The sequence below is a fragment of the Esox lucius genome, chromosome 2 (genome assembly GCF_011004845.1).
Source record: "Esox lucius isolate fEsoLuc1 chromosome 2, fEsoLuc1.pri, whole genome shotgun sequence".
Classification (NCBI taxonomy): domain Eukaryota; kingdom Metazoa; phylum Chordata; class Actinopteri; order Esociformes; family Esocidae; genus Esox; species Esox lucius.
This window is the reverse complement of record NC_047570.1, coordinates 4,627,970-4,640,341: the sequence shown is the minus strand read 5'-3', so window position 1 is coordinate 4,640,341 and position 12,372 is coordinate 4,627,970. Positions and strand designations below refer to the sequence as shown.

The 12,372-nt window shown below is 41.7% G+C and overlaps 1 protein-coding gene across 41 annotated transcripts in view; it reads right to left on the bottom strand.

Annotated features, from left to right (window-relative positions):
* madd (MAP-kinase activating death domain) overlaps nt 1–12,372 on the bottom strand; it is a 91,942-nt gene that overhangs the window by 7,833 nt on the left and 71,737 nt on the right. For 17 of the 41 annotated variants that reach the window (XM_034286804.1, XM_034286797.1, XM_034286809.1 and 14 more), the window contains 14 exons: nt 12,066–12,272; nt 10,529–10,585; nt 9,140–9,243; nt 8,675–8,755; nt 8,476–8,502; nt 8,026–8,184; nt 7,562–7,688; nt 6,666–6,728; nt 6,354–6,474; nt 6,162–6,267; nt 5,939–6,049; nt 5,351–5,458; nt 4,966–5,130; nt 4,285–4,357 (listed from right to left, as the gene is read on the bottom strand). In XM_034286804.1, the coding sequence (XP_034142695.1) occupies nt 4,285–4,357; nt 4,966–5,130; nt 5,351–5,458; nt 5,939–6,049; nt 6,162–6,267; nt 6,354–6,474; nt 6,666–6,728; nt 7,562–7,688; nt 8,026–8,184; nt 8,476–8,502; nt 8,675–8,755; nt 9,140–9,243; nt 10,529–10,585; nt 12,066–12,272 (1,509 nt within the window). Of the gene's footprint in view, nt 1–4,284; nt 4,358–4,965; nt 5,131–5,350; nt 5,459–5,938; nt 6,050–6,161; nt 6,268–6,353; nt 6,475–6,665; nt 6,729–7,561; nt 7,689–8,025; nt 8,185–8,475; nt 8,503–8,671; nt 8,756–9,139; nt 9,244–10,528; nt 10,586–12,065; nt 12,273–12,372 lie in introns of all 41 variants that reach the window. The other 24 variants (XM_034286811.1, XM_034286816.1, XM_034286866.1 and 21 more) reach the window with 7 other exon arrangements.

Sequence of the window (12,372 nt, the reverse complement as noted above, 5' to 3'; positions counted from 1 at the left end):
TCACTCTTACCCAGAGTGACTTACAGTGGTGAGTGCAAACAGTTGTGCAGTTCTTCAAAAGTTGTTATCAATGACAGATGTTTTTTTTACCTGGCCAACAGTACCGAGTCACTCAAAGGGATGAATGATACCAACATTTAGAATGTTGACACAATACCAATTAAACAACAATTCTCAATAGCTATTTTGATACCTACTTCGATACCACAGCAAAAATTAGCACTACTAGTACGCTAGGCCCATTTTAAAATGTTTGCATTTGTAAGGTTTTTGCTGGAACATGTAAGCGGACCCGGCCAATTACAGTGAATGCCTCAGAATGACTAACCGTTGTTAAATAGCATTGTGGTTAGAGACTGCTGCCCAGTTGACTGGGTATTGAATCTGGCCAGGGACAAGAAAGATTAACTGAGGAGACACAAGATGGCTACAAGCATCAGTAGTTACACTGTATCAAGTTAACATGCCAAAAGGAAAATATAACCGAATCGCCTGAACTGTCCACGGACGCAGGAAATTCACTTCAAATGCAGTCCTGTCTGCACCATTATGGAACGCAATTTGTGTCTTTGTGTGATGCAAAATTGCCATGTTAAATTTTAACGTGTTGAATAAGCCTATTAACATGTTGAATAAACCAATCAGCACTTGGCTACTTGCATTTGTAATGCATGTCACACTGATACATCAGTACATATGTAATGCAAAGACAGTTGATTTGCTGCCAGATATTGAATCATCTTTTATGGCTAGCTGGTGTTGCACAATTACCTTGTTGCTTTTACAACACACAGCCAACCATTTAAATTATAATGCAATGCTATATTGAGAATCTCATTGCAGCTATGAAATATGTTCCAGAAATGAACAAAAGCCATGGCTGAATGGTTCCCAGAGGTTCTGTGATGGTGTTAAATGCAGAGCTAAAATCCATGAATAGGACCCTTGCATAGGTTCATGGACCATCCACGTACTGTAGGATAAGGTGCATGCCCATGTTTACTGCATCATTCCTCACTGACAAAGATTGAATCAATTTCATTAAATTTGGCTTGAATGTGGGAGATCGATAATATGGCATTAGAATATGTATCAATTATCACGACATCCTTGCCTGAAAGTACATGCAATTTCCCCATGTTCCACAGCAAACTGACATAAAAAAAAAGATTACCAGACACGGCAAGCTCCCAGGTACTAATTCAAATCAACATCATTTACATAACCCCCACCCGTTTAGCCATTATTAGCTAAACACAAGGACTGCCAAAAGCTCACGCCAATTAGCTGTTGAGTTTGTAATTAAAATAAATCTGCCATTTTGAAAGCTACACCCTACTTCTTCCATTACTTTTCCTAATTAGGTGTATTTTACATTGTTCCGTTGTCAGAATTCCAAAATCACAAGTTGAAAACTATTTAGTGACCATTTACCTGCTTTATTTATCCCGTACTCCTACTTAATCTGCCACAATCACACGTCGCTTTGTGTTGATACCAACCAATACTAATCGAGGAATCCAGATGCCAATCACCCTCACTGAAGGAATGACTTCAATGCATGAATGGGCGATACCCAAAGGAAAAAGAATAATGAGCCTTTGTTGAATGGGTGCTTTAAATCCAGACACATGTGATTGAATTATGCATGCGATTGAATTGGAATGATGAAGAATGATGAGGGTGGATATAATGAACAATTCAGAGAATGAATGAAATGTACGTGTAGTTCCCAATGGCAAACCAAACCCAACAAATGTACGCATGTGCTGCAAAATTTGGATGAAATGGATTTAAATTAACATGTCTGATGTCCAGTCTGATTTTGATATTTAGCAAACACCTCCATTGCCTCAGACACATCGCAGGAAAACCCAAACTGAGCCATCGATAACCCCAACTTCTACTGCAAGACACAAGTCTAGAAAAGAGCAATGAGAGTGAACCAGAAAGGCGGCCTTAGCAAAATATCCTCACCAAGAACTCAGGTCCAACAACCCAGGCCAAGAGACTCATTGACATTAAACTCAACAGTTTTCTGTGACATAAAGATGCTGACAAGAATGTCTTTTCTGACTCGGGTGGTCCACTTCACATCCGATGCATGCTTTGTGGAGAATAGCCGCAACAACGTTTTCCAGAATCATACCCAATGTTGCTTTGATGATCTTTAATACTTGTGGTGCAAGGTGTTTGTCCATTTTGTGATAACTCTTGTCAGCATATGAAAGGTATGACAGATTAAGAGGTCAAGCCAATGGTAGTTTCTTGTTGGGTATGCTGGTGTAATCGAGTTGTCGGGGGTCCAGGGTTCCTTAGAAGGCTTCAGTGTTGTCATCCAAGGCGTCACACAGCCAGGCCTCAGCCTTGGGGTCTTCAAACTGGTTGGTTGTAATCTCGAGACATGTTTCGTAAATTCTTCCGACTGCTCGGTCTGTCGGTTTTTATGCTGTGTTGAGGACTGTGTTAACGGGGCTTCAGTGTCTTACGTCAGTCGAACAGCACGAAGTTGCATTCACAATCGAAACGGCTGACATTTTCCGGAAATTGTTCCAATCTAACAGAGTCATACTGCTTAATTCCTTCGATAACTTTAAACAGTACATCTACCGTATTATCTGTGCCCTGTTTTGGTCCCAAATAAAACACTTTTCGAAAAGGTGTTCCATAAACTGGCATTAAAAACCATTTGATCAGTCACACTGGCCTTAAACTCTTGGCCTTCGGCATCGGTTTCTTCGGGGTTGGCATGTTGATTGCGTCTCTGCTGTCCACTTGTAATCTCTTGCCGACTCGCTGACCAGCGGTTAAGCTTTTCTATAATGCTAACCTTATTTATTCATTTTATTCAATAGGCTTGAGTGGATACCCTTGACCAGATGGCAAGATTGTACTCGGTCAAAGGAGGTACTCGTCACTGGCTGTTGCCGTATTCTAAAACCTGTTCGACATGGATGCTATCAATGCATATGTACAAGCAATGTCTTGACAAGACGGTCAGCAGAAGACATTTCATTATGGATCTGGCATGTGAGCTTCATGAAAACTACATGAACACCAAGACAGCCACTAGGCAGCTACAGTAGCTTACACCCGGCAATAAAACACAAGACCAATGTCAAGTTGGCAAGTGCACACGAAACAAGACCAATGAAAACTGTGCAGTGCAAACGTTTTGTTTGTCGTTCTTCAGGGTTTTGCGGACTGTGTGCCTGAAGCATAAAGATTGGTTCATGCATAAACGCATGGTTAATAATAGCCCACTGTGTCCAACACAATTAACAAATTACTTTTTTATATTTTCATGGATATATTTAATCAAATAGTGACAAGTCTGGACTATTAGTATATTTATGATGCTGAACGGTGTTAGCTCTAGTGGATACAGGGGGTCTGAAAGGCCTATCGGTTCTAGTGTTAAAAAATGAAACCTATCTGTGGTAATTTAAATTCATAATGACATTATGGTATGGTGTGTGCATTTGTCAAAGTTTTGATTAAGCATCTAATGTATATCTAGTGTTAGAGTTCAACTAGATTTATTATATAATTTAACACAATGCAGAGGAGAATCATAGGATCACTAAGAAAAGCTAAGCTGTTTAATCTCTTAGAGGGACATAAGGAGATGTGGAATGGAATGGAAGTCTGAAACACAATTTTCCGGCAAAACCTATCACTATTGTTTGTTACCATTGCAAACACTGCCATTAAATGATGAGCTGGAATAATGACCCATTCCTAGAACGGAACATTCCTCTTTTGCTAGATACAAAATTAAAGGGCCAGATGTGCAATTACAGCAGTGTTTCTTAATCCTGGTCCTCGGGACCCAAAGGGGTGCAACATTTGAATCAGGTCTGTGAGTGCCCGGGCAAAAACAAAAACATCCACCCCCTTGGTTCCCCAGGACCAGGATTAAGATACACTGAATTAGAGGAATACCAAAATATCATTTGTTAGGTTTCCAGACCTAAACTTAGTACTGTCTATAGTAATTGGAATGGACATAGAAAATAATATTTAATCAAACAGATTTTGTGGGATGCCCCATTGTTGTTTTTAAACAATAACTTTAGGTATATTGAAAAGAAAGAAAAAAAAGCACAGCATTCACCTGTATACCGATATTCCAGTTAATGACCTGGAATGGCATTTAAAATGGTTTTGTACAAGAATTGAAGTATAACTTTCATGCATCATGTAAAATCCAAAAACTGTTCAAGCTTACTTACTGAACTAAGGACATAGCAAAGCATTGCTGGATGACGAAGGATGACATACCTGGTTTAATGCTCTGCTGGCGTGCAGCGGCTCTTTCCATGCTGTCCTTCACACAGTAGTACAATTCTCGACACTAGACAAAAAAATATATTTAAAAAAGTCAACATTAAAAATGTCACGCCACACAAACGACGCCAGTGTAATTATCTTTTATGCCATATCTTTATGATAGCTTTATTCAACTTCTAGCTGTGGGTGTCAGAGATATAATGGGTTAGCAAGACACTGATCTAGGGCTGCTTTCACAATACTTCTCATGTTTGTCCTGATGTTGCTGAATGTCGGTAGGCTACAACAACTACGATGATTGTAGTTGTAGATTGTAAACTATTTGAGAAGAGATATCCAAGTACATATTAAAAAGTATTGTTTTTCCTTTGTATTTCACCAGAGTAAAGCATGACAATTAAACAGGGCAAATTAGAGACAATTACTTCAGAACCGAAGACAAACACCAATATCCACCATGTGAAAATGCCCTTGCTGTTCAACTTGTTGGAGAATGCCTCCGTACCAAAACCGTAGCCAGCCCTACTCGGATCCATAGTCTACTATCCAATTTCAATGCAGGGACAACAAATTCGGATTAATGACTATGAACCATTTTTATAAAAGGGTGACATGAAAATCCTAATATTAACAGTCACACAGAGCTCATGAGTGTGAATGGGATGGGTTTACCTTCTTGGTGTAGAACTTATTGAGTTGGGTCTCCTGGCCATTGCGCCTCCATAGGCACAGCACCTTGGTCTTGGGGCAGTAGGTCATGTTGATGAGCTTCTCATACCACCAGCGCTCATACACAGTGCCAATGTTGCTGCGCAGGACTATGCAGTCATCACACACCTGAATGAGGCAAATTGACAGGCATGTTGTTATCCTCCTGACAATGCCGGTAGAGATACTAAAATAAAATATTGCTGAGTTTTGTCAACTGGTAGATTTGGTATATTCAGATACTGCAATTCATGCATCTTTGGGACACCTAAAATAAAATAAAAACCAAGGCCAGTGAAATATTTACAATGAGTGACAGGAAAGTAAATGCTTAGTGTCTAGCACATACCTCCATGAAGAAGATGTCCCCGGTGGTATCTGTCCCAGCATGTACCACAAAAGTCTGCTTTTTGATGTGACGGCTTCCGCTTGGTCTGATTGGGAGTTCACGGCCAGTCTAAAATTTAAGCGAACAACACGTTAAATACAAAGACTTCATCAGCAACACAAATTCTTAAGCAAACAGTAAAATGTGTTGTAAAAAATATTTGTCTCATAGACGAACATAATAAAACCATAATAACAAATAAACACTGAATAAAATGTCATATAACAAAGTAAAAGGAAAAAAAAAAGTGTTGGCTAAAATATAATTTATACTGGACTACACAAGGTGTAGTTCATGAATATAAAAGGGTAACGCAGGGCCTATATATAGGTTAGCATACAATATACAATAAGCAGCTTTTCATAAGCTCAATGTAGTTGTGATGTTAAAATGTTGAATGCATAAATGTGTTGAGAAGTTATGGACTGATTGGGCCAGTAACTGACAAGATAATGTTTTTTACTGGCTCGAGACCAGCAGGCTATTGTAAATATCAGACTCTTGACTCCTTTCATGCCAAAGAGAATCTTTGATTCTTCTTTTTCTTACCAAGTTGGCTAGTTTATCCAAACACTCGTTGATCTCTTGGCTGTGGCTAAGGCCGATGTGGGACTTCCCCATCAGACGCCTCACCTTCTTCCTGATGTCATTCTTGTTCACCTGGACAGACACAGAAACTTAGCAGCAGACATTTGAAGATCTGAACATTTGCAGATACTGTAATTGTTGTTGAGCACTTATTGAGTGTGTGTGTTTGTGTGAAATAAGCCACCTTCATCATTAACATGTAGGCAATCATATTGTGCAGTAAAGTAGCTAGGAGCCGGTCCTCATCGTCCTCCAGGCGCTTGCGGTCGTGCTCCCCGAGTGACAGGTATCTGTGTAAACAGTGGTAACAATCAGAACTAAAACAGGAAGTAGCATTATAGAAAAATACAGGACTACTCTGATGGGCAATCAGTACCTGTCAATCATCTCCTGAGGTCCCTGGTCCATGCCCATCCCCTCCCTCTCCAACATAACAGCATCCAAATAAGCATCTTCCCAGAACTGGACCTGGTCCCAAAGAGTGGAGCGCTCCTTACCTACATACACATACAATAGACACTGCTTATTTGACACCAAAGCACACACACTGTTACACAAAGACACAAGTGCGCTAACCCTCACTCATAACTTATGTACAAAATCACTAGATCAAAAATCCAGCCTAGGTGGCCTTTGCATCCAAACAAAAACAAAGAAGGTTAAAAGGTGACAGAGGAGTCAGCCCTACTCAGAGAGAAGGTTTCCATGGCAGCGTCCTCCAGCTGGTCCCAAACTGAGCTCTTGTCGCGCCCTACAAGGTGTTCCCCGGAGACGCAGCAAGGAGAAGGAGAAGCAGCAGAGCGAATAGGGTAAAGCCGAGAGGTGAGTGGGTTATTGGCAAGCCAAGAGCACAGACTGACCACGGGAACAACTGACCTCTGAACACAACCCCATTAACTTCAGACCTATTATAGCAATATTAACACAGGATTTGTTAGTCAATAAGCAAGAAAGAATTTTATGAACCAGAAGAAAGAATAATTGTTCTTAAGGGAAGAATTCACTTAACTGTAAATGGATAGTGAGATATTTTGTCAAGCAAGACATATTCTTCATGGATACTGTTGTAAAGTCTGTGTGTAGTTTGAAGGTTTATTTGAACTTGAGAGTTGACATTAGTTTTTGGTGCCATTGCTATTAGAATTAGTGTAATGCCTAGAAGTCTTTAGAATGTAGAAATATGCAATCCATGAGATTAGAGAATAGATCCTGGTTGACAAAATGCTGCACTTCCCCCATAAAAGAAGAATCAGCAAGATGGTGTTGCAATGATTGCAGATAGAGGTGAAAACCATGCAAGACTTCAATTTCATTGTCACTCACACAGCATCTACATGTCTACAGATGGCTTCCCCATTCTACAATGAATAGCTGTGGTACAGCCTTCCACTTCAATGCCCCTTAGTTGATGCTGGAATGTACCTGATGTTTTATACTTTGTGTACACATCTTATTGAGTCTATCTTTTAGTAGATATAAGGTAGATATTCACTGTAGCGTTTCCCCCCGAATGCCTAATTTGGAAAACTAAAGAAACCACTGGAGTAGAACCACAGACAGTCTGAAACATCATGTGGAACATACCCAACAGGCCATCACACAGGTAAATCCTCATGCTGATGTCCTCCAAAGGTTGGGCAGGTGGCCCCTTAGCCATGACGAGCACTGGCTTGGCCTCCTTTACACCCGGCTTCATCTGGTGTGTCTTACCCTGGGCAAACACTCACATAAGTTACATGGTAATTTTGTCTTGCCAAACATTATAAAAACTGCAATTACCACTTTATTTAAAAGACTGGCAACCCTAGGCAGATGTGCAGAGAATCTAGAAAATACCCAAACAACAAAAACATTGCGCATACTGCATTTTCACTGGTGAATTAATGAGACACACTGTGTAACTTCACACATACCAATATACACACTTACACAGATGCATTCACTCTTTGTGGTTGCCAGTGTTTTAGTGTCGTTGCCAGTGTGCGGTGTGAGAGCCTCTTCGTTGACCATTAACTCACAAAATCAACTAGGAAGTATTTTCCACTTACAAACACTGAACTGGTGGCCGGGTTGGTCTCAATCTCACTGTCAGACAGAGTTCCCCTGGAGAGATTGAGATGGGGGGCTTGCCTGCCACCCAAGCCATCCCCAGCAGTGCTGCTCAGGTCACTGTCAGCTCCCAGTGTCTCCCCTGAGCTGTTACTTATCTGGAGGAATCATGGGGTCAAAGTGTCAAGAGACCAGTTGGCTAAGCATATGAAGTTCATACAACAAAACAAAAACAGACAAACAGTAAAGCTAAAAAAGGCATTAAAAAAAATACACAGATGTATTACAACTATGGCTAGAAGAGATACTGTGCGAGTTAGATCAGTAATCCTTAGTCCCACACTTGCAATTTAATCTTTAGTCCCCCACTTGGAATTTGAGTACTAGGGATCACTGAGGTCTACTAAGGCTCAAAGACACTGTGACTGAAGCAGATTAGAATGACATACGGTTTTGGCAAGAGTCACTGTGAGAGGCTGAGACAAAGCAAGACAAGGGTGTAAGTGTGGAATGTGAGATTAAGAACTTTTAAGTATGTCTGCAAAAAAAAAGCATGTGTAAGCCTTGTAAAACTAGCCTAAGAATAAAAAGTAAGTATGGGTTTAGGATTAGGTACAGAGTTTCTCTGTGTTGGTCGTGCCCTACCACTGTGCTGGCCTCCGAGTCCTGGCTAGTGCTTCTGGTAAGGACTGGCGGTTCAGAGCTGGTCACAGACTCTGTGTCACTCTTCTGCAAAGCAAAACAAAAAATAAAGAAAGAGCTGAACAGCGATTTACCTAAAGTAGAAATGAACATCTTCGGCCAAGAACCATAGCATCTCCTGTTTAGTTTCTAATTCACAATTCAATCCCATCAACATCTAGACACTCTGTACAAAACCCTGGTTTTTCTGAAATAAAATGGCTATAATGAGAACCAGCAAACTTTGCTGCCCTCAAAGACCACTTGGTGGATAACCAAAGTGAACAAAACCCATTCCCTGTGCGCATTTAATTTTTACCCCGGAGTAGATCAGTCATGAGCAAGTAGACATTATAATAGTGTATGTGGTTTTATAGATTGATAATGTCAAATCCATGACATTACCAGAGCTGGCATTAGGAGAGAACATACCTGGGATCCGGAAGTGACGCTGAGGCCACTGTCAGCACTGATCCGAGACTTCTTCTCCTCTGCATCCGTCACCTCAGGAGGCTGCTTCTTAGTCCCCTCCGCTCCTGCAGAGGACACGCTGTCAGCATGGATGCCAGGCACACTTCCACACCGCCTCCTTACAGTGTCACATGACTGGCAACTAGCACGATGCAACTGTCGATGAACGTCCCCCCACCACCAACCTAAGAGATGCCGTCTAATATGGGCTTCCCCATTGCTGGGTAATAATATGGTACTTCCCATGGGACACCCGGCAACAGGCCGGCAAATGGAACAGTGAAGCCTCTCACCTAGATTGTAGTGGACACCTCAGGGCATTACACTGCTTTTCTGCCTGGGCGCCCAAACTGTCAAATTTGAAAGGTCAGGCATGTGACTGTTTAGAGGCAAGTGGACAGTGCTGAATCATGATGAATATTGATGGACGTAGGTCAGACTGTAAAAGCAATACATTGACAAATGCCAAATACCAATATAAAAAGAGGTCCAAGTTACAAAACTAGACATACAGACACAGGCAGTTAGGCATGCAGACAAACTGAGGACAATCAAGATAGGAGATACCTTTTGATCAACAGCAATGCTGATAATACTGTACCAGTCAGTTGTTACAGATACACCTTGTCATGACTAACACAAGGCTGGGAAAATCAACGATTTCACACAGCTTTACCATAGCGAAAACAAATAGTCTGCAATTCCCACATTTTGAAGAACCCAAGACATGAAACATTGTGAAGAATGTATATTTATAAAAACTGAATGCAAACCTAAGTGTGAATTCTATGATATGTTTGATCATGCAGACAGCAAAACTGTAAGAGTGTTTGTAATCAGAAATATCAAAGAAAGGTATTGTTATATATCATTTACCTTCTGGCCATGTATTGATTCCTAAGTCCTTTTTTCCAAAAAGCGAAATAAAATACAACAACAGTGTAAAAACCTTTATAGAACCTCAGTATCTGAGGAAGGAAGGGAATGTTTGGGATTGGGTATGGCCCTGATAGACTAATGACTGTTTCACAACTGAGGAAATGGGACTTGGGGAAAAGAACCGGAACATGTTGTTTGCAGAGTACCTCTAGGTAGAAAGTCATCACTTCATGACTTCAGATTTGTGATATTCAAGTGTAATTTGGTTACATTAAGAATACCTCTGAATCAAGATTACAGACCAATATTTCAGTAATCACTTCACATGTCTGAATGATCGCTTAACTACCTAAAATGTCCTTTGTGACTTACAGACATTGGAAGGTTGGGGAAAGGTAAGGAGAAGGCTGTGAAAACAGCTTGCAGTTATGAAATACCCCAGTCTTTTTCAGTGTGTGAGAAATATCTTACTCTGTTGTTTTTCCATAGCTTTTTGCTTATCCTTTTCGTGGTGCCTGCTCCACAATTCTACCCAAGATGCATTGCAAGCAAGGAGAGAAAGACAGAGAGAGTGTCAGAGAGCTGGTTGAGAAGGCAGGTATGAGGATGAGCTTTAGAGAAACCATAACATAAAACAAAATTAAGCAGTACAAAAATGTGTATTTTAACAATCAAGGATGTTTTGTAATGTCAGAGTAGTCACATTTCAGCCTGGCAACCAGGACAACGCTGATGTGGTTGTTCTCTTTTTACCCAAAGTTTGATCCATTGCCAGTTACTGCTACTGAGAAGTTACATTACAACACACCCAACACTCTTAGACCTTGGTCCTGGAGAACCACACTAGTTTGTATGCCAAGGTTCTTCTGAAAGTTCGCTCAGAGTTATTATGTTGCTGTTAGCAAGCAGTGTATGGCTCTCCAGAACCAGAGTGACAGAGGCAGCAGGGCTTGGTAAAGGGCGTGGAATGGTGGGGTGGAGTGGCCAGCCAGCTAGCCAGCAGGTGAAATGGAGCTGTTGCAAAAGCCGGGGTGCAAGTCTCAAAAAGACATTCCGTAGAATTGAAGGTGCATCTTCCCAAAGATATAAAATAACAGGGTTGGTGGGGTGAGGGTAGGTTGGTTGGTTGGTAGGGATATTATGAGGGGTTTGGGTGAAACTGTCCCCTGTATACAGACCCAAATGTACTGTTGAGATAGTAGAATGCTGGTCAAAAGCATAGAGCAATGCTTTGCTCCGTATCCACAGTTTGGTGTTAACCATAATCACAGCTTCTACTTCTTCAGTAGTTAAATGGCAACCGTGGTTTACCAACGGTAAGCGTGATTCTTTTCCTTTCCTTGGGCCTGTCTACTGGGGAGTGACGCTCCACCCTCCATGCTAAAGCTGAGAGCTGCTACTTTCGCACAGCACTCCTCAGTAAAACCTGCAGTAAAGGCCCAGATAGGTGTCCAGGCTCCTTAGCACAGTACTGCAGATTTGGGATTTAAAGAAGACCACAAACAAACAAAGACATGCACATTCAAGGAGCTGAAAGGCAAATAGAGGATGACTCCGCGGGAGGTGGCGGCAAACAGCCGTTCAACATTCAGAGATAAAGGGGGGAGGTGCAATGTGCCAACACCTCTCAAAGATGTTCTAATCTTGCACACATGGCAAGATATTATCCAAGGCCAGATTTAAAATAGAAATCTGTCAAATGTGGTTGGGAACTACATAGTGTGCAAATATGCAACCGGTATTCAATTATTACGGAAAACCAGCATAGTTTGTTTATGTTTTAACAATGCTTCAGACTTTTCTAGTTTTAAAAGTTGATCATTGTGAAACATCACTGGTGAGGTTTAAACTGAATACAATACAATAAATATAATTTTGAAGGTAGGGGAAATCCCTCCCCTGGTTGCCTGTCTGAAGAGGTGGGGCAGGGGGCAAGGGCAGGCATAGGACTGCTGAGCAAGGGGTTCTCTCAGAGCGCATGCAAGGGGTTATGGGGTGGGGTACACACCAATGGAGGCAATAAAATTCTCCTCGTTCAGACTTCGGGTGTCAAAGTGGCGGGTGCCTTTGCCCCCCGAGGTGGGGTGCGGCAGTTGGAGACGCGGCACCAGCAGAAGGCCAGGGGGCTTGGTGCCCTCTAAGCGAGCAGATGGGCTTTCTTTGCTGCCCGGGCTGCTTGCAGCATCACTCGGGCTCCGTTTGCGCTTTTCTGGGTCTACCAGGGCCACCGAGGAGAGGGGGACCAGGGAAAGTCCACCGAGGAGAGGGGGACCGGGGAAAGTCCACCGAAGAAGAGAAAAGGACAGAAAGGAAAG